This window comes from Apium graveolens, chromosome 8 (genome assembly GCF_009905375.1).
Source record: "Apium graveolens cultivar Ventura chromosome 8, ASM990537v1, whole genome shotgun sequence".
In the NCBI taxonomy this organism is placed as follows: domain Eukaryota; kingdom Viridiplantae; phylum Streptophyta; class Magnoliopsida; order Apiales; family Apiaceae; genus Apium; species Apium graveolens.
This window is the reverse complement of record NC_133654.1, coordinates 252,000,322-252,024,033: the sequence shown is the minus strand read 5'-3', so window position 1 is coordinate 252,024,033 and position 23,712 is coordinate 252,000,322. Positions and strand designations below refer to the sequence as shown.

General features: G+C 34.6%; 1 protein-coding gene across 1 annotated transcript; it reads left to right on the top strand.

Annotated features, from left to right (window-relative positions):
- Positions 1 to 5,691: 5,691 nt before the first annotated feature.
- LOC141680648 (uncharacterized) lies at positions 5,692 to 7,110 on the top strand. The gene has a single exon (XM_074486819.1). The coding sequence runs from the start codon at positions 5,692 to 5,694 to the stop codon at positions 7,108 to 7,110; it is 1,419 nt and encodes a 472-aa protein (XP_074342920.1).
- Positions 7,111 to 23,712: the final 16,602 nt, after the last annotated feature.

Sequence of the window (23,712 nt, the reverse complement as noted above, 5' to 3'; positions counted from 1 at the left end):
TGAAGAAAACAACAGAAAGCTTGGAAGAAGATCCAGACCTTCAAGAAACTAGAAAAATCTGCTCAGGCTAGAGGAGCATCTTGAACTGACTGTGAGCCAAACCTTGTATATCTTGTTTAAATTGAAGCACTTTCAGTTTTATCTACTTATCTTTAAAGATATATATTTAGGATGTTTTGTTATCATCAAGTATCTCTTAATTTATGGCTACAATTCCAGTAGACATAAATTGGGGGAGATTGTTGTGAATATGTTGTGCACTTGATGAGTACCTAAACAAAACATCTAAGTAGATTTTACTTAGTGAAATAATGTAGCACTCGACGGATAAGAATTATAGTCCCGACGGATAACTCATTTTAGCCCCGACGGATGAGTAACTTATTATCCATCGAGTGAGTAGCTTATGTAATAATGATTTTGTAGCACAGTGTTGTATACACCTTTGTATAGAATCTGTAGTAGTATATAAGTCATGTTGACTTTAACTAGATATGCAGAATAGGTTGATTAACTGTACATAAGCAATGTCTTGTAATTCTGTATAAGTGAAATAAAGTCAAGTGCCAAAATAGCTATCAACGGATGCTTAACAAAGCTTCGACGGATGATCAAATGACTTTCAACGGATGTTTAAAATAGCAGTCGACGGATGATCAAGTCATCGATGGATGATCTGAAAGTCGACGGATGATGATATCAAGATTCAAACATCAGTTGAACAGTGAAAGCTGACACACAGCCGTCGAGATGGATACAAACACACTGTGGAAGCCCATTAACTGGGTAATAGAGGACGAAAAGCAGCAAAGATCAAGACTGTTAGATTTTATATTTATTCAGTTCTTTTGACTTTGTAATCTTGGTAATATATAAACCAAGAGAGTAGCAAATAGAAAAATAACTAAGAGAGCTAAGAAACAAAAACAGAGAAATCTTTGTAAGCACTATCTTTAGCATTTCCTGTGTTCTTAGTAGTTCTATTTTGTATAAGCAGCTGTGAGCATTTCTGCACACAGAGTTCTCTCGATATATTAAATATATCTCTGGTGGAATTGTTTAAATCCACCAGAAAGTTTTAAAGACTCTTGTTTTTAATTACTCTTCTTTTGATTCATTAAAGTTTATATTCCGCATTGTGCTAATCAAAACAAATATATCTATAATCGAGTTGAACATTTTTATCTTAAAGAAAAAGTTCAAGAATTCCATTCAATCCCCCTTCTGTAATTCTTGCTATATTGTTAAGGGACTAACAACGTCCATAAAGAGCTTCATAGGGTGGCATCCCAACACTGACGTGATAACTGTTGTTGTAAGCAAATTCTACCAAGGGTAAATGCTCGTCCCAACTTCCTTTGAAATTAATAGCACAAACGCGTAATATGTCTTTGATTGTCTGGATTGTTCTTTTGCTTTGGTCGTCCATCTGTGGATGGTAAGCCGTACTCATATTCAGTCTCGTTCCCAAATATTCTTGAAAACTTTTCCAAAATCTCGAATTAAATCTTGGATCTCGATCGGATACGATAGTCACAGGGATTACGTGACGAACTACGATTACTTTCAGGTACATATGGACAAACCTGTCTAGTGAAATTTTTTCATTTATAGGCAGAAAATGAGCTAATTTGGTGTCTATCCACTATAACCCAAATGGCATCATGATTAGCTTTCGTTCTTGGTAATCCGATTATGAAATCCATGGCAATATGCTCCCACTTCCACTCTGGAATCTCTAATGGCTGTAACAATCCACTTGGTCTCTGATGCTCTGCTTACTTTCTGACATATATAACATCTGCTAACCCATTCTGCAATTTCCCTCTTCATATCGGGCCACCAATAATTTTCCTTTAAATCTCTGTACATCTTGGTACTTCCTGGATGGATTGAATACCTTGAATTATGAGCTTCCTGTAAAATTTCATTCTTCAACTCTGTTACTGGTGGAATCCAAATTCTAGAAGAAAACCTAAGAATACCTTGATCGTCCTTTTGCGTGCACAATTCCTCTCCTACCAAACGATTAATGTCCTGATCCATTATCTCTGCTTGACACTTTCTTATCTTTTCTAACAACTCCGGCTGGAAAGTCATACTATACACTTTTGCTTCATCGGGCTTGCAAACTCTAATCTCCAATTCCAGTTTCTGAAATTCCTTGTATATCTCTTCGGGTACTGATAACACATTCAACTTTTCTTTCCGACTTAACGCATCCGCCATAATGTTTACTTTACCGGGATGATAGTTAATCGTGCAGTCGTAATCCTTGATCAACTCTAACCACCTCCCCTGTCTCATATTAAGCTCCTTTTGTGTGAATATGTACTTCAAGCTTTTGTGATCCGTATAAATCTTGCAATTCTCTCCATATAGATAATGTCTCCAAATCTTCAAAGCGAATACTATAGCTGCTAGCTCCAAATCATGGGTAGGATACTTCTGTTCGTGCGGTTTTAATTGCCTTGACGCATACACAATAACCTTATTGTGCTGCATCAGAACACATCCGAGTCCTTTATGGGAAGCATCGCTATAAATTACAAAATTCCCTTGGTCATCTGGAAGCGACAAAACAGGTGTCGTGATTAATCTTCGCTTCAATTCTTGAAAACTTTCTTCACATTTATCGTTCCATATAAACTTTTCATTCTTCCATGTAAGCTTCGTCAATGGTGTTGCAATCCTTGAGAAATTTTGAACAAATCGGCGATAATATCCCGCTAATCCCAAGAAACTTCTTACCTCTGTTGGTGTTCTCGGTCTTTCCCAATTTGTAATTGCTTCAATCTTCGCTGGGTCCACTTTGATTATAATACCCCATATTTTATTTGGTACATTGTTGGTGCAATAACTTAGTAAATATTTATTAATTGATTTTAGAATTCAAAATTATGGATAATGTTTTATGTAGATAATAGGCTGTTAAAAATTTGAATTTTGTAAGCTATCTTTTAGTTGTTTAAAATTTGAATATGAGTCAAACCGGGTGATAGTTAATAGTTTGTTGAGCTACTTATTATATAAACAGAGTCACCATGTTAGTGCTTTCACATAAAAAAAAACTCATCTTAAAGCGATAGCTAACAAAATGGAAAAATAGTTATATTATATAACTTATGAGTGAGATAGAAGAGTTGGTGCATAAGAAAGGAAGCTTTGGATCTACATGTGCAACAAGGTCAGAGAAGAGCTAAGTGGAGTGTCACTGTTAAAATATTGGGTTATTAAAGATTAAGAGAAGGAGAAATAGATTTTTGGGTTATTAAAGATCAAAAGGAGGAGAAAGATAGCTAGGTCGGCCAAAAACTTTCAAAATTTTCAGAGAAGTGTACATCTTGAGGAGGTTTATTTAAAATTTGATTATGTAATTTAAGATGATCATTATTTATATTGTATACTAATATTAATCATTTTATTTTCAAGTTTATAACTATTTGTATACATTTACATATTAAATCAGGCTCTAAATTCAGGTAAGTTTTACCAAATTATTATATTATTTGTTTATGTGTTTATATATTGTGTTAGGTTATTGTTTAATGCATGTTTAATTGATTTAATTGATTAATTGTTATTTGTACTGACTACAAGATGTTTAATTAGTAGTATTTTAATTAGTCATGTTCCTGTTGTTTTTGTTTTTAATTTTTATGTCATTAAGTTGGTTTAAGAAATTATATGATTCTCAGGTTTTTTTTACATTTTATTAAGTGGATGATATGGTACATTTTAATATTGTTAGTGTCTAGCTAGTTTTGTTAATTATTATTTACTAGTTATGTGTGTGAGTTGTTTACGATAATTATCATGTTATATTGTGCTAGTTTGTTAATATGTAAAAATATTTGTAAAATAAAATCTATTTTCACAAGATTTAGTTTATTGAGATTTATTAAAAATTGATAAAATATGTATTTGTGGGACTAATGATATGTATGATATTTTATTTTACAGGAGATATGTAGTCAAAGTATTTTGTTAATTAAGTTAAGTAATTAACAATTGGTTGTTTGTTTATCTAAAATTATAAATTGTTTACATTTGTTAATCTTATTATATTTTCCTCATAACATATTTGTTACTTTTTTTTTACCAATATGTTATTAATTAATAAATGTGTGAGAGGTGGATTTGATAAATATTGTCGGTATGTGTTGATAGACAGAGAGCTTGCTATATTTATTTTTATCATTTTCTTAAATTGTTTTTACAATTTAATGTGTTATATTAATGTATAATTTAAGTTTGTCTACTTTTATAAAGTCATATATTTAAAGTTTTCTACATTACTTTTATAAATTAATAAAATATCTTTTATATTTTGTAAACCAGCTTGTATATTATTCATATTATTTGTTAGTTATATGTTTATACTACTCTAGCATGAGATGGTGATAATCAGTATTAGTTGTGGTAGCTGTATAAAATATTATAATTTTGTTAGCTTACTTTTTAGTGGGTTTTAGAGTTTGGCGTTTATAAATTATATTTGTGTTGATATTATAGATTGGTTTGGAGGTTGATTTGGAGCTAAGTAGTGATTTAATAATTTAGACTCATTCCAGGTACGAGTATCTTTCATTCTCTCTTCATTTAAAATATATTTTCTTCCCCTCTACTTATTGTCACATCATATTTATCTTATCAAATTATATTTTGTTAAGCGTATATGTACACTTGTTAATTTTTGCTCAGCCATCTTTGATCCATGTTGTTGCTTAACCACTTTTAATCTATGTTATCTATCAGTATAATTGATTTGTCACATGCAACTTTTATTTTCAATATTATTGGAAACACTTTGTAACCATTTATTATGGGCTCTTAAACTTATCTGTGTGGGTAAATCACAGACGAGGCACATGGAGTTTTTGCAGTCTTTGGTGCTCTCGGCACTAACTCGTATCAGTGTTGTGAGTATACGAGCATGTCTCTGGGGTATGAGGCATGATTAAGATCATGATCATTTTGTTTGTTTGGGAAATGTTTTATACATTTCATTTTATCCTTCTTGTGGATAACCGGAGAAGGAACTATTTGCATTGTGCTTTGCTTAGTGTTTACTAGCGAGCAGAGGTTTTATAAGATGCCCTTATTAGTACCCACCTTACTTGTTCTCAGCCATTTCTTTGATTTTATTTGGATTAGTTGGTTCCTTGCTTCTAAATAATTACTGTCATATTACTCATCTTATTGGCTAATTATTAAAATCAAATATATTCTTTTGCTTTACCTTTTAATGATATATTCGTACTGGGCATTTGGCTCACTCGTATTTATTTCTTTCCACAGGTAGTCGGGGGTAAAGTAGGGGTGTGATGAGTGCTGCCCAGATTTTAGCTTGTTATCTAGTTGAAAATAAAGTCAAGGACATGTTTTATTCCATATTATTTTGGATCTTGTTAGAGAACTTTATGTTGAAGATTTTGAACTTTTATTAGTTTAATAAATTATGTTTAGCTTGTTTTGCTTTCATTAATAAATAAGACTTAGCTTGTGTAGCATCTACTTGTTTAAGTGGGGTGTTACAACATTGGTATCAGAGCTTAGGTTATAGTTTCTGTAGACTATCCTTTAGGATTTGACCTGTGAGTTTTGGGTTGACTCCATACGGGTAGATTTAAGATTTTGGATATGATTTTGTGATATATGTGTTTGTGCACTCATAAAATTTTGTGCAGGATGGCAAGAGGTAGCAGTAGTCGAAATACTGGGGGGAATGATAATAAGCAGATTGTTATGGATAGGAGTACTTTTATGGAGATGTTGCGGGAAGTTCAACGTGGACAGAATCCCACTGCTAACGGGCAAGATCGAGATGGTCAAACTATGTTTGATCATTTTATGAAGCAAAGACCCAATTGTTTTAAGGAGGCCAAGACTCCCATGGATGCTGAAGCTTGGATAGATCACATGGAGAAAATTTTCAGGGTCTTGGAGTGTTCAGAGGTGGAAAAGGCTCGATTTGCTACTTATCGTCTTGAGGGGGATGCTAATACTTGGTGGAAGTCTGTGGTAGCGTCACATGCACCTGGCTATGAAAATACTCTTACTTGGCAGGTATTCAAAACTCAGTTTGACCAGAGGTATTTTCCAGCCAGCATACGTGAGGAATATGTAAGGGAGTATCAGAGTATTACTCAGAGAGATGATGAGTCGGTGGCATACTTTCAAGTCAGATTTCAGAGGTTAGCTGGTTATGCAAGATCTGTGGCTGGGTCAGAAGCAGATAAAATCATGAAGTTTAAGTGGGCATTGAAGAATTCCATCCGCAACCATATCATCTCTAACCGCTATACATCTATGGACACCTTGGTTGACAGTGCCAGAGATCAAGAGCTTCATCAGGCTGACTTTCTCAAGAAACGAGACATGCAAAATCAAAAAAGAAAAAGAGAAGATGACTTTTCCGAGCGTCGACATGGATTTCAGAAAAATGGTGGTTCTTCAGGTGGATTCAAACCAAATGATCAGAGGTATAATACTCGGAATTTTCAGCAAAAGAATGGAAATCAAGGAAATGAGCAAAAGAGGTCTTTCAACCAAACTGGAAATAAGGAAGCATCTAAGTGTGAGCATTGTGGAAAGATGCATGGAGGAAGCACTTGCTATTGGGCTACTAGAGCATGCTTCAATTGTGGAAAGAAGGGTCACACTATTCGAGACTGTCAGATGCCACCAAAGAAGCCTTGGGATCGTAAGGATCAGGGAGAGAAAAGTAACCAGAAGACTTCCGGTCGTGTGTTTTCCATCACTGCAAAAGATGCTGCAAGTACTCCAGGTACCATTTCAGGATCACTTTCTGTCGGTAATGGAAATGCTATAGTCTTATTTGATACTGGAGCTACACATTCATTTGTCTCTACATCTTATGCTAAACACTTAGACATTGCATCCACTGTACTTATATCGGATTTTTCTGTTGGCACTCCTATGGGTGTAACTATACTTGTAAATTCTCAGTATCTTGATTGTGTAGTTAGAGTAGACGATAGAGAACTACTTGTAGATCTCTTACCTATTCAGATGAGGGACTTTGATATCATACTGGGGATGGATTGGCTGGAGCGACACAAAGCTACAATTGATTGTCCAGGATAAACAATAATTTTTGGCGACTCCAATTCGCCTGAGTTCGTGTTTCAGGGTTCTAAGCCTAGTGGTTGTGGAAAATTCATTTCGGCCAGCAAGGCTAAGAAGATGATTGCTCATGGATGTGAAGGATTTTTGGCTCATGTGATTGACACGTCCAAAGTGCAGCCAGACTTAGAAGATGTTCTTGTTGTTCGTGAGTTTTCAGATGTATTTCCCGACGATTTGGAGGGTCTTCCTCCAGAAAGAGAGGTGGAATTTTCTATCGATTTGTTACCAGATGCACAACCTATTTCTAAGGCACCTTATAGAATGGCTCCGTTAGAGCTACAAGAGCTGAAAGAACAGCTGGAGGAGTTACTTGATAAGGGTTTTATTAGACCCAGTGTTTCACCTTAGGGAGCACCAGTTCTATTTGTAAAGAAGAAGGATGGTTCGATGAGACTCTGTATTTATTATCGAGAGTTGAACCGAATCACAGTGAAGAATAGATATCCATTACCGAGGATCGATGACTTATTTGATCAGCTTCAAGGAGCAAAATACTTTTCGAAGATTGATCTACGGTCAGGTTACCATCAACTAAGAGTGAAGGCAAGTGATATTCCGAAGACAGCATTCAGGACTCGTTACGGACACTACGAGTTTCTTGTTATGTCTTTTGGATTGACAAATGCACCTGCAGTTTTCATGGACCTAATGAACAGGGTATTCAAGGATTTTCTGGACAAGTTTGTGATTGTGTTTATTGATGATATATTGGTGTATTCAAAGTCAATGGAGGAACATGAGGAGCATCTTCGAATTGTGTTGGAAACACTACGGAATAACAAATTGTATGCAAAATACAAGAAGTGTGAATTTTGGATTGATCAAGTTGCATTTTTGGGATATATTGTATCAGCAGATGGAATCAAGGTGGATCCAGCCAAGGTTGAGGCTATTACCAATTGGCCAAGACCTAGCACTGCGACGGAAGTGAGGAGTTTCTTGGGACTCGCGGGCTACTATCGCCGATTTGTAGAAGGCTTTTCGACAATTGCGATGCCATTGACACAGTTGACTCGAAAAAGCAACAAGTTCATATGGACCGATGAGTGTGAGACTACTTTTCAAGAATTGAAGAAGAGACTTGTGACATCACCAGTATTGACACTACCATCAGGATTGGGAGGCTATGTGATTTATAGCGATGCTTCGAAGAAGGGACTTGGCTGTGTATTGATGAAACATGGAAATGTGATTGCCTACGCTTCAAGACAATTAAAGCCTCATGAGGTGAATTATCCGACACATGACTTAGAGCTTGCAGCCGTCATTTTTGCATTGAAGATATGGAGACACTATTTGTATGGTGATAAGTGTGAGATCTTTACTGACCATAAGAGTTTGAAGTACATATTCACGCAGAAGGAGCTTAATATGAGGCAAAGACGATGGATTGAATTATTGAAAGACTATGATGTGAGCATTCAGTATCATCCCGGCAAGGCTAATAAGGTTGCAGATGCTTTAAGCAGGAAAGATTTTGGAAATTTGGCCACTTTGGTGACGCAACAACAACCTCTTCAACGTGAGATTGAGAAATTTGGTTTGGAGTTTTATCATCAGAATACAGTTGGTATGGTAGCAAGTTTGCATGTCGAGCCTAGTCTTATCACTAGGATTAAGGCAGCTCAGGATGGAGATGGAGAATTGTGGTCTTTTGTCCAGAATATTGATCCTGAAAAGCAACCAGGATTTCATTTTGATGATCATAGCATTCTATGGATGTATAATCGTCTATGTGTGCCTGCTAACAAGGAATTGAGGGAGGAATTGATGGAAGAGGCCCATAGATCACCATTTTCTATTCATCCAGGTGAGACAAAGATGTATCGAGATTTAAAGGAACACTTTTGGTGGAGCGGCATGAAACGAGATATTGCCGATTTTGTTTCGAAGTGTTTGACTTGTCAACAGGTGAAGATTGAGCACCAGAGGCCAAGTGGCTTATTACAACCATTGGAGTTACCTACTTGGAAGTGGGAGAATATTTGCATGGATTTTGTCATAGGACTGCCTAAGACTTTTAAGAAACATGATGCGATATGGGTGATTGTAGACAGACTCACTAAATCTGCTCACTTTTTGGCAATCCATGAGAATATGAACTTGGAGAGCTTAGCGCTATTATACAGGAATGAGATTGTTAGACTATACGGGATTCCAGTTTCGATTGTGTCCGACAGAGATCCCAGATTCACTTCAAGATTTTGGAAAGGATTTCAAAAGGCATGGGGCACCAAGTTGAACTATAGCACAGCTTTTCATCCACAGTCGGATGGGCAGTCAGAGAGGACAATTCAGACCTTGGAGGACATGTTGCGAGCATGTGCATTAGAGTGGTATGGAAATTGGGATGACTATTTGCCTTTGGTTGAATTTGCTTATAATAACAGTTGGCAGAGCAGCATTGGTATGGCTCCTTTTGAGGCACTATATGGGCGCAAGTGTATAACACCTATTTGTTGGAATGAAGTAGGAGAAAAGCTTTTAGAAGGTCCCGATCTGGTCCAAGTCACTACAGATAAGGTAGCAGTTGCTCGAGAAAGACTTGAACAAGCTCGATCTAGGCAGAAGAGTTATACTGATAAGGGTAGGCGAGAATATGAATTTAAAGTAGGAGACAAGGTCTTCCTTAAGGTATCTCCTCAGAGAGGCATTCAGCGATTTGGTCAAAAGGGTAAGCTAAGTCCGAGGTATATAGGACCTTTTGAGATTCTTGAGAGGGTTGGAACTGTGGCATATAGAGTTGCTTTACCGCCATAATTGTCACGGGTGCACAATGTGTTTCATGCATCGGTTATGAGGAAGTATGTATATCATCCTAATCATGTTGTTCAGTATCCCTTAGATGCATTTCATGAAGATTTGTCTTGTGAAGAAGAAGCTGAAGCTATATTGGCGAGGGAGGAGAGAGTGTTGCGCAAGAACACGATCCCTTTTGTTAAAGTTTTATGGAAAAATCATGATGTTCGGGAAGCTACTTGGGAAACTGAGGATTCAGTTCGCGCAAGATATCCGTACCTCTTCGAATCAGGTACTTCACGAGAATTTCGAGGACGAAATTATTTTAAGGAGGGAAGAATATAATACCCCATATTTTATTTGGTACATTGTTGGTGCAATAACTTAGTAAATATTTATTAATTGATTTTAGAATTCAAAATTATGGATAATGTTTTATGTAGATAATAGGCTGTTAAAAATTTGAATTTTGTAAGCTATCTTTTAGTTGTTTAAAATTTGAATATGAGTCAAACCGGGTGATAGTTAATAGTTTATTGAGCTACTTATTATATAAACAGAGTCACCCTGTTAGTGCTTTCACACACAAAAAAACTCATCTTAGAGCGATAGCTAACAAAATGGAAAAATAGTTATATTATATAACTTATGAGTGAGATAGAAGAGTTGTGCATAAGAAAGGAAGCTTTGGATCTACATGTGCAAGAAGGTCAGAGAAGAGCTAACTGGAGTGTCACTGTTAAAATATTGGGTTATTAAAGATTAAGAGAAGGAGAAATAGATTTTTGGGTTATTAAAGATCAAAAGGAGGAGAAAGATAGTTAGGTCGGCCAAAAACTTTCAAAATTTTCAGAGAAGTGTACATCTTGAGGAGGTTTATTTAAAATTTGATTATGTAATTTAAGATGATCATTATTTATATTGTATACTAATATTAATCATTTTATTTTCAGGTTTATAACTATTTGTACACATTTTTTTTTACATATTAAATCAGGCTCTAAATTCAGGTAAGTTTTATCAAATTATTATATTATTTGTTTATGTGTTTATATATTGTGTTAGGTTATTGTTTAATGCATGTTTAATTGATTTAATTGATTAATTGTTATTTGTACTGGCTACAAGATGTTTAATTAGTAGTATTTTAATTAGTCATGTTCCTGTTGTTTTTGTTTTTAATTTTTATGTCATTATGTTGGTTTAAGAAATTATATGATTCTCAGGTTTTTTTTACATTTTATTAAGTGGATGATATGGTACATTTTAATATTGTTAGTGTCTGGCTAGTTTTGTTAATTATTATTTACTAGTTATGTGTGTGAGTTATTTACAATAATTATCATGTTATATTGTGCTAGTTTTTAATATGTAAAAATATTTGTAAAATAAAATCTATTTTCACAAGATTTAGTTTATTGAGATTTATTAAAAATAGACAAAATATGTATTTGTGGGACTAATGATATGTATGGTATTTTATTTTACAGGAGATATGTAGTCAAAGTATTTTGTTAATTAAGTTAAGTAATTAACAATTGGTTGTTTGTTTATCTAAAATTATAAATTGTTTACATTTGTTAATCTTATTATATTTTCCTCATAACATATTTGTTACTTTTTTTTTACCAATATGTTATTAATTAATAAATGTGTGAGAGGTGGGTTTGATAAATATTGTCGGTATGTGTTGATAGACAGAGAGCTTGCTATATTTATTTTTATCATTTTCTTAAATTGTTTTTACAATTTAATGTGTTATATTAATGTATAATTTAAGTTTGTCTACTTTTATAAAGTCATATATTTAAAGTTTTCTACATTACTTTTATAAATTAGTAAAATATTTTTTATATTTTGTAAACCAGCTTGTATATTATTCAGATTATTTGTTAGTTATATGTTTATACTACTCTAGCATGAGATGGTGGTAATCAGTATTAGTTGTGGTAGCTGTATAAAATATTATAATTTTGTTAGCTTACTTTTTAGTGGGTTTTAGAGTTTGGCATTTATAAATTATATTTGTGTTGATATTATAGATTGGTTTGGAGGTTGATTTGGAGCTAAGTAGTGATTTAATAATTTAGACTCATTCGTACGAGTATCTTTCATTCTCTCTTCATTTAAAATATATTTTCTTCCCCTCTACTTATTGTCCCATCATATTTATCTTATCAAATTATATTTTGTTAAGCGTATATGTACACTTGTTAATTTTTGCTCAGCCATCTTTGATCCATGTTGTTGCTTAACCACTTTTAATCTATGTTATCTATCAGTATAATTGATTTATCACATGCAACTTTTATTTTCAATATTATTGGAAACACTTTGTAACCATTTGTTATGGGCTCTTAAACTTATCTGTGTGGGTAAATCACAGACGAGGCACATGGAGTTTTTGCAGTCTTTGGTGCTCTCGGCACTAACTCGTATCAGTGCTGTGAGTATACGAGCATGTCTCTGGGGTATGAGGCATGATTAAGATCATGATCATTTTGTTTGTTTGGGAAATGTTTTATACATTTCATTTTATCCTTCTTGTGGATAACCGGAGAAGGAACTGTTTGCACTGTGCTTTGCTTAGTGTTTACTAGCGAGCAGAGGTTTTATAAGATGCCCTTATTAGTACCCACCTTACTTGTTCTCAGCCATTTCTTTGATTTTGTTTGGATTAGTTGGTTCCTTGCTTCTAAATATTTACTGTCATATTACTCATCTTCTTGGCTAATTATTAAAATCAAATATATTCTTTTGCTTTACCTTTTAATGATATATTCGTACTGGGCATTTGGCTCACTCGTATTTATTTCTTTCCACAGGTAGTCGGGGGTAAAGCGGGGGTGTGATGAGTGCTGCCCAGATTTTAGCTTGTTATCTAGTTGAAAATAAAGTCAAGGACATGTTTTATTCCATATTATTTTGGATCTTGTTAGAGAACTTTATGTTGAAGATTTTGAACTTTTATTAGTTTAATAAATTATGTTTAGCTTGTTTTGCTTTCATTAATAAATAAGACTTAGCTTGTGTAGCATCTACTTGTTTAAGTGAGGTGTTACATTGATCCCTTCATTACTGACTATGTGTCCTAAGAACTGGACTTCCTGTGACCAAAACTCACACTTCGAGAATTTAGCATATAACTTTTTCTTCCTTAAAATCTCCAAAGCTGTCCTCAAATGTTCTACATGATCCTCTCCTGTCTTTGAATAAATCAAAATATCATCTATAAACACAATAACAAACTTGTCCAAGTATTCCTTGAAAATTCTGTTCATCAGGTCCATGAATGTTGCCGGGGCATTGGTCAATCCAAAAGACATCACTAAAAATTCATAATGTATATACCTTGTTCTGAAAGCTGTCTTTGGTATATCCTCTGGCTTAATCTTTAGTTGATGATATCCCGATCTCAAATCTATCTTGGAGAAGTACTTGGCTCCTTTCAATTAGTCAAACAAATCATCAATTCGGGGTAACGGATACTTGTTCTTGATTGTAAGCTTGTTGAGCTCCCGATAGTCGATGCACGGTCTCATGCTTCCATCCTTCTTCTTGACAAATAGTACCGTTGCACCCCACGGGGATACACTGGGTATGATTACTCCTTTCTCTAACAACTCTTGCAATTGCTTTGCTAGTTCCTTCATCTCAACGGGCACCATTCTGTACGGGGCCTTGGATACCGGTTCCGTTCCAGGTGCTAAGTCGATCGCAAAGTCAATTTCTCTGTCTGGAGGAAGTCCTGGTAACTCATCGAGAAACACGTCTGGAAATTCATTGACTACTGGAATATCTTCAAATTTTGCTGGCTCCTGACTTCTATCAATCACATAAGTAACGAAATGCTCGCATCCTTGCCGTAGTAACTTTTTAGCTTGAATCATTGTTAAAAACTTCTTTGCTTGCTTCTGACCCTTAAACATTACTATCCTCTCGTCTGGCGTCTTTACCATTACCATTTTATTTCGACAATCTATCTGGGCATCGTGCTTAGATAACCAATCCATTCCTAAGATAACGTCAAACTCTCCTAGCTTAAATGGTATCAAATCTACACAAAACTTATTACCAAAAATCTCAATCTCACAATTCCCACAAACTTGATTAACAAATATACGTTCTTGATTTGCTAATTCCACAGTCATTATTTTATTTAAATACTCAACTGATCCTTATTTACTGGTTCTCTTCCTGGATGATTGCGGCACTCCCTCGAATAGTTCCCTTTCTGATTACACTTGAAACAAACCATGTTCAACTTATTACAAACTCCTCCGTGCTTCTTCCCACATACCTGACAATCTGGAAAAGTTAGCCTCAACTGATTCGGCTGACTCACATTGACTGGACGGTTACCTTGACCTCCATCGCCTGTATTTTGCTTTTTGAAATTAAAATTTCTCCCTGGCTGAAACTTGCCCTTTTTAAAATTTGGAAACTTCCCTGGTTGTGACTGTCCTTCATTTCCTTCAAACTTCCTCTTCTTACTTTCCTTTTCTTTCTGTGACATCTCACTCTCAGTTTCTGCAATCATAGTCTTCTGTACAACTCCTGTATAGGTATCCAATTCAAATATAGCTACCTTCCCTCTAATCCATGGCTTCAGACCTTGTTGGAATCTCTTGGTCTTCTTCCTGTCAGTATCTACATATGATGGCACATACCTTGACAATTCTTCAAACTTACTTTCATAATCGGCTACCGACATATTTCCTTGCTTTAGCTCTAAAAACTTCAGCTTCATCTGATCCTGAACAAACTGAGGAAAATACTTTTCTAAAAATAATTCTTTGAACCTCTCCCAAGTAATAACATCTGTACCTTCCAATGTCTTCACAGTCTCCCACCAATAGGTGGCCTCATTCTTCAAATAATAACTTGTAAACTCCACCTTCTATTCTTTCTTCACTTTAACTAAAGCAAACGACTTCTCTATTTCCTTTAACCAAACATTCGCTTCAATCGGATCTAAGGAACCCTTGAATTCTGGTGGGTTTACCGCCTAAAAAGTTTTGAAAGTTACTTGGGGATTGGTTTGTCTTTGTTGCTGTTGTGTCAGGTGAACTGTTTGTTGAGCCAAGATTTGAAGAATCTGGGCTATTGCTGGGTCTATGGGTCCTAGGTTTGCATTCTGGTTAGTATCATCTTGGTTGTTATTGTTGTTGTTGGTTTCTTCATTCTGGGTGTTAGTGCGGGTATTTCTTCTGGGAGGCATTTTCTGTAAAGAATCAAACAACTTATTTAGCTTTTAAATCAAATTATTTGCATAAAAGAAAAGTTTCTGTAAAACAGAAATATCTCTTTTTGAAAACAGTTGTAACTGTTGAACTAAGTAAATTGCATGCTTCTTTACAGAATATAAACAGTTAAGGGAACAGGGTATATGGTATCACAAGGGTATAACTGGTACAATAAATAAAGTAAAGTAAAACAGGTGTAGTAATGTAAATGACAATGCTAGAAAAGAAAAGGTACTGGTATATATATAGATCAAAAGTTTTAGGTAGTACAAGCGTTAAAATGCTTCGGAAGTAAAAGCAAAAGGTACAACAAACCTACTCACTAGTCAGCAGATCTAGTCTATAAATACAACCCAAAAGTCTACTGATACATACTATACACTACTATACATACTAAACAACCACAACAACACTGATCAGCATCTCCATCTCTGTGTCTCTAGCTCAGGGCAAGTCTGGTCCTCCAATCTCCTCAAGCTCCTCCAGAACCCACTTAGCCCACTCTACAAGAAAATCAGGGGTGATATCCTCATTAGTAGCCTCAGCAATCCTCATAACAGCTGCTCTCCGAAATACCTGTGTCTCTCTCTGAGTCACCTCTCACCACTCCCAACCTCTCTGGTACGCATAATATGTAATAGCTCCTGAATCTGACCCCGTAGGAATCGCTGCTCCATAAGGCAAGCCTCAAACTGATGATATGGGACAGGATAGGAAGAGAACTGAAAAGGTACACCTGTAACTGAGTGACCAGTAAGACCTGAATCAGCAGGTGGGGGTCCTCTGATAGGTGGTCTCATGCCTGGGGGTGGAATAGCCTGCAGTGGTACGGGCTGCAACACAGGTGGAGGTAAAATAGCCAACACTGGTGGAACAACAAGACGTGGATCTGAAGATGGTCCTCCAACTGAGGGCTCTGAGTGATCAGCTGGTACGGAGATGAAAGAGTCGGCCATCGCTGTTATCTGAAATCATATCGCAATATAAGAATCTCGAACCACAACGCGAATTATACTAATACCTGTTATACCATCGCACTCATCCTCTTGACGTTCTATCTTTCTATTTCCTTACTTCTAATCCTAACCCTCTACCCATTCCCGTCAACCTAGGCTTGTGTCAGTGACTTTTAACCTGTAGCTCTGATACCAAACCTGTGGTGCCCTCCAAACCAGGGTCAGAAGTTTGGGGTCCACACACACACACACCTTATTTATAACCTGTTTATAACAATAATAAAGATAATAATAATATGCAGTGACCCTACTTACCAACTACCATGGACCGCAACAGGTTAAAGTATGTACACAAGCCACACACACACACTTATATTACAAACATCCAAATCCCAACTATTCAAACTTAGAACTAAACATTAAACATTATTACAAACTTTTACAAACTTAAACTATCTCAAAAGCTGTCAGCTAGCTTAACTCGATCAACCTGGACCCCTAGCTCTCGTACTGGATTTGGGATCCTCGCTACCAACTGGTTCCTTCTTAACTGGAAAAGAACATAAACAACATCGCACAAATGAGCTAACTAGCTCAGCAAGTCACAATAACAAGACTGAGAATAATGATCATCAAATAAAAAGGGTTAAGATATCAAGTGAACAATGATTAATGATTTAGAATTGGATATTATATTTTTATTTTAAAACCAAGGTTAGGCTGCTGATCAATGACGCACTAACCCCAAGCAAGGCACGCAGCTTTGCTCTAATTATTGGATCCAAGGCACACATTGGCCTAACTTGACCACCAATCTGGTCTGACCACGAATCTGGTCCATAATTTTATAAAATAATCCAATTCTAACATAATAACAGAATAAACAATGTAAAGCAATAAACAAAATCATAAGCAACATTGGATGCTCAATAATGAAATGGTTTCAATCTTCATAAAGGATCAATATGGCAATTTCAAAGAATGGTTGTTATGTAATGAAAGAATCGGATAACAAAAGAATCAAAGTTTCAAGGTTGCATGGATTTGGTCTTTCAAAGCATAAGGTACAATGGTTTGAGTATGTAAGCAATTTGATTCAGTGTTTGGCATTTAGTTTATATGTATTTGTGGAGTAGTATTGTATATATGTGGTTCGTATTCGGGTATACAATAATCAATGGTTCAGAAAGAATAAGGTTTACGACTCAAAGATCAACAATTGGAATTAAGGTTTAGGGTTCAGTGCTTCAAAGCACTTGTAATATAAAACAGGACTATCAATCAACTACAATATATCTCGAGAAAGTTCAGAACACTTGCCTGGTACTAGCTTGCTATACTTCTCTAACTTCCAATCACAATCTCCTACTCCTCGACTATCTGTTTCCCTTTCCTACGCCTTTCCTCTTCTGCTCACATATCATAAACATCTATCAATACTCAACTCATACAATTTTATTTGATATACACTTTTATCTACCCTTCGTTTTACCCAAATCCGACTAACGGATTGAAAGTTATGCTATAAACAAGTAAACATCGAACATATAGACCGACCGTCAAACAAACAATTCACATATAGCACATAACACATCAAACAATCGATGACATTCCATTTATAGAGAAGTCTCGGGTCATAAACAGGCTTTCGGGTATTTAGTATGATTTTTAAAACATTTTTCGGAATTAAAACGGGTCGTTGGATCAATTTTAAAGCAATAAACAGGGTTCGGTAGGCCACATCTAGCTTCAAAATAATTTTTTAATAATCATCGAGCCTTGAAAACAATTTAAAGTAATATTTTAAAGCTCGAAATTATTTTTCGGAATTTTTAAATCATTAATAAATAACTAAATCTAATTAAATAATTAATTAAAATCAATTGATAATTAATTAAATCAATTAATCAATTAATTTTCGAATTAATTGACCAATTAACTAGTTAATTATTAACTAAAATTAATTAACTAATTAATTCAGATTTATTTTTGAATTAAAAATAATTTTTGGAATTAAAATAATAATTTTTGGAATTTTTAGAAATTAAAACTAATTTTTATAATTAAAATAAATAGGAAATATGATTTTTAAATAATTTATAACAGGAATCCTAAATTTGCAAGTTCTGGAAAGTTCAGGGACCGAACTTCATCTTCTTCAAAAGTTCGGGGGTCTGTTTGTAATTTTGCAAACCCCCGCCGTCGACTCGCCGGAGTGTGGACGGAGAACACGATTCCGGCCACCTCAGGCCACCAAACTGTCCAGAATTAAACTACAGGCTACCAGCAACTTGTATATGCAATCAAAACACATAACCCTTTCCAGAATTGGCCGGAAAAAGCTCAAGAAACTCGCCGGTTTCCGGTGACCCGACGTAAACTTCAAAACACAACTCTGTTCAAACCATGAATAGTCTGTTAACGAGCTATACACCAATCGATTGCAAATTTCATTAGGAACAAAACCCACTATATTTCAACATCTAATAACCCCTTGAACAAAAAGCCCTAAATTTCAATTAATAACATTCATACAGGTTATAAATCCTAATTTTAAAATTCGAAAATTAAACTCAATTTTGAACATGTTATTGAACTCCAAATCAGTCATATGACATATCAAAATCATCAGAAAACAAGCTATACAACATGCAAGCATCAAATCATTCAAACAATCACCCGAAGGTTTTATGAAATTAGGGTTTTTCTCTAGAAAATTCTATAATTACTGTTTGCAAATGATTTTCAGTACAAAATAAAATACGGTAAAGGCTATTTATAATTACGGAAAATTAGTATCCTGTTGGATCATTCCGGATATAAAATGGTACGTTTATTTATAAAAAAAGATCCAAACGTTTCCGGTTTTCAGGATAATTATCCAAATCAATACAATTTATACTGCGGTCTTGGTCTCAGCGCCTGGTTGCACGTATTACGAGGTGATAATTGTAATAGTTTAATAAAAAGATCCCGTTTATCAAAAATACGAGTTTTATTGATTTACTGAAACGAATAATGTATCAAAAATATTGCGCCGAGACCCGCGCAGGACAAACCGTACGCCGGATCGAAAAAATCGAAACATGGAAAATGCTCTGAATATTGCAATTGGGTTATGAAGGAGTTCTCGGAAGAGTTTCGGGTTATAAAAACGTAAAAACGGGTGAAGTCGGTTGGTTCCCGATTGTATAAAATAGTTTATAAATACTCGGAAAAAGAATTTTTAAAATCCATATATTTCCTATAAAATCATAAATTAACATAAAAATAAATAAGAAGACATGACAATTATCTATATTTTATTTTGGACATATAAAATTAAAATACTAAATTTATATTATTTTTAAACATCCAAACACATATACCACTTAACAAATACTTCACAAAATAAACATGAAACATGCATACTATTAATTTATTAGTAAAATAACTACACGATATATCCAAGATATTATAGTAGCTCTAATGTTCTATCTTTTGTAGTTCTTACTATTTAATCTATATTATGCTTATTTCTGCTAGTTAGTATTGTGGGTCCGTCGCATTACAAATTTTTTATAATTTTTTAACATGACTAAAATCATTATACTTTAACATGTGTAAGGTTAGATTGTCGAAAAAATTAGTTAAAAAAATAATTTTGTTGATTGTGAATAAATCTCGTGTAGGGGAGTAATACTTTTACAGGATTTTTTTATAAAGTCATGTAAGATAATTTTGAAATTTTTTTATAATTTTTTCACATAGCTAAACTCAAGATAGTTAGCATCCGTACTGTTCGATCGTTTAAAAATAATTTTTTTTATTCGGGAAAGAATCTCGTTTAGGCTAGTAGTTTTACAGAATTTTTCTTATAAAGTCATTCAAGATAAGTTTGAATTTTTTTTATAATTTTTTTATATGACTAAAATCTATATACGTTAACATCCGTACGGTTGGATCATTTAAAAAATAATTTTGTTGATCGGGAACGAATCTCATCATAGGGAATAGTACTTTTACCAGATTTTCCTTATAAAGTCATGCAAGATAAGTTTGATTATTTTAATAATTTGTTCACATGACTAATATCAATATAATTTAACATCCGTATGGTTGGATGGTCTAAAATAATTAAAAAAATTATTATGTAATTCGGGAAAGAATAGTACTTTTACCGAATTTTCCTTATAAAGTCATTCAAGATAAGTTTGAATTTTTTTTATAATTTTTTAATATGACTAAAATATATATACTTTAACATCCGCACGGTTGGATCATTTAAAAAATCATTTACAAAATTATTTTATTGATCGGGAGCGAATCTCATAATAGGAAATAGTACTTTTATCGGATTTTCCTTATAAAGTCATGCAAGATAAGTTTTTTTTTTATAATTTTTTCACATGACTAAAATCAATATACTTTAACATGCATACGGTTGGATCTTTCAAAAAATCATTTAAAAAGTAATTTTGTTGATCGGGAAAAAGTCTCATTGTAGAAATAGTACTTTTACCGGATTTTCCTTATAAAGTCATGCAAGATAAGTTTTATTTTATTTTTTTAATTTTTCACATGACTAAAATCAATATAATTTAATATCCTTATGGTTGGATCGTCTAAAGAATAATTTTAAAAAGTTATTTTTTTATTCGGGAATGAATCTCGGTTAAGGTAGTAGTACTTTTACCGAATTTTTCTTATAAAGTTATTCAAGATGAGTTTGATTTTTTTTTAATAATTTTTTCATATGATTAAAATCTATTTACTTTAACATCGGTACGGTTGGATCGTTCAAAAAATCATTTAAAAAAATAATTTTATTGATCTAAAATGAATCTCATTATAGGGAATAGTACTTTGTATGATCTCAGTGGGATTGATAAGAGTGTGAATCAGCTGAAAGACTCCTTTGTAGCCTTGCATAAGGTAGTTCAAGATCACATTACTAACTCCGATGACACAAGGTGGAAATTGGATCAAATGCACACTGCAAGATACACTCCTTCACCTTTGGTCATGGATGAAATTCAGAAACATGTGCAAGCTACATTTGGACCATCTACTGCTCTATATACTACAAGTTCCTCTTCACAAGACCTTCAAGAACTCAAAACACAGGTAGCTTCTCTAGAAATCTCCAATGCATCTCTTAATGCTCAAGTTCAGGCTTTGACTTCTCTAGTCAAGAGTCAACAGGCAGGCATCAAGACCCTGGTGGATTCTCACAAGCATCTCCAAATGCAAAACTTTGTTGCTTTGGGGGCCATAATGGGGAAGCTCAACATCCCTCTACCATCACTTCCTGAACAGATAAGGCCTGAAATTCCTACTCCCCTTCTTATGCCTGCCAACAAGACTAAGGGGGAGATAGAGGCTAGCTAGCAAAATAAAGATCATCTACTCAACATGTCCAAAGTGCTGAAAAGAGCTTAAGTCAAGAAGTAGATATTGATATGGAGAGGCTTATTAGGGCTACTGAAGGACCAATTCTGAGCAGGGAATTTGAGGAATTGCTCAAGGCTCTAAGGGTTTCTCTCAATAATATCACTTCATATATAAAAAGGCCTTGGACAGGACAATAAATTCATTAAGGGTGATTTTGGTGACTAAAGACAATTTTTAGGAGAAGAGGATAGTGGTCAATATAAATAACTTTGGGGTAGATAGGTGTATGCAGGTGTCTCTCAATTATCTTATATCAAGGAGGGCATCTGAGTTGGATATTCTGATAAACAAAGTCAGAGTTATGATCCATGAAGACACTCAATTATTGGCTAAACTGAAAAATGCTCAAATGGCTGCTTTTCCAGAAGCATACGTACAGCCAAGCAAGGGAATAACATATATCTGTCCTACCACCAAACACTTCAAACACTTCCAAATCCCTAAACAATGTGTCATGGCCAACAAGAAGCTAATCATGATCCTAGAAACTACTTTAAAGGGAAAGAAGAGTAAGTCTGTTGAAGATGTAGAGATTATTAATCTATTGGGGAGATATCTAAGGGAAGTTGATGCCAACTTGCCCAAAACTCGAATCAATAAGGATAATTTGGATGATGATGAGCAAAAGAAATATGATCAAAAACCTTCTGACTCAAATCCAAGTCAATCCAGTAGGGCAGCTGGAAGCAAGGGTGGAGAGAAGAAGGGTGATGGAAAGAAGAGTGATGAGAAGAAGAGAGGGAGTGAGAGGAGAAGCAAGAAGAATCATGATGGCTCAGAACCACACCAAACCCTAAAAATCCAAACACAACTAGCTCAACCTTCAAAGTCAACAATCTCAAACATCAAACCACCTCAAACCTCTAAGCCTAAATTCTTATACAATCAAACTGCTAATTCTTTTCTAAAAATTCCAATCACCACAAACCAAACATCTCTTAAAAAATCTCAACCGTACCTTCTGTCAAACCATCACACAAAACTCATTTCAAGTCTGTTGGGAGAAAACCTAAAAAAGCTAAGCCTTCTGAAAAAGTTGAAGTTACTGAAAGGGCCATCTGGAATTGTTTCAAGCAGAATGATTTTCTACCCTTAAACTGGTGCAGTTCAGATGAGGACTATTTTTAACAATTGGCCGAGGAAATAGTTAGAGTCTGGGTTGTTACTCTAAAGTAAGTAAGAATCTACTTTCAAGATGGGTCCTTCACTTTTCTAGGAAGCAATTTAATGGATACTCTCTCTTCAACAGAAATCAAGAGAGTGATAAGTTTGTTGAAAGATAAGGATATTGCTACAAGAGCATGGAGATCAGTTCTAGTTGAATGGTTGATTGCAAGAGAGGAAAGAAGAGCAAGGGGTATAGCAGAGTATGAGGAGAAAAGGAGAAAGTATGATGAAGAAATTGAGATGTACATCAAAAGATCAGAAAAACTTAAAGCTAAAGGGATGAGCAGAATTTCTAAAGATGGAAGATTTCTGAATGTAAAAGCTGGCTCATTTTCAAAATTCAGAATTGAAATGTTAGATGGTTATCCAAAGTAAGACAAACTCAAGCTGATAGAAGCTCTAATAGGGACTCCAATTATATAGGAACTTGAAATTCTTGTATATTTAAAGGACCTCATTAGAGAAGAATCAAAAGTTCCAGTCTTTGTCTGATGCTTGTAAATACTCAAACTCAAAATCATCTAATGTACAATTGTTGTAACTGTGTCAATTTTTATATCAACCTTATTTTCCATTATAACTTGGGGTTAGTCTTGTTAACAGGCATGAATTTGTGTTAAGCAATCTTCTCACAAATTAGAGGAGATTATTGTGCAAGATATGCCTGTACAATAACAAGACTAAGTCAAATTGACAACCCTAAGTAAGTTGTATTATAATCTTAGTTTTGTATTTTGTACTTGTAACATTTAAAGTCTGTAAAAATGTCAAAAGAGCAGATTGAAGTCTTTTTCTTTAAACAATATCAAGCCTAAGAATTCTATCTGGAAGAAGATCAAGAATGTAACGCCCCCAAATCTGGGGTCAGGAACCTGGGTCGTCACGCAATCCTTCAATCATGTATAACCTGCATTAACTCGATAATCCAATAATTCCATATCACAGACCCCCAATCTCACACACTCATAAGTTATAGCCTTAGAAACGACGTACGACAAGTATCATCTGTTATTAAAAGT

Excerpts from the sequence above, each read along its gene's own strand:
- LOC141680648 (XM_074486819.1), top strand. The coding sequence starts at position 5,692 with ATGGCAAGAGGTAGCAGTAGTCGAAATACTGGGGGGAATGATAATAAG.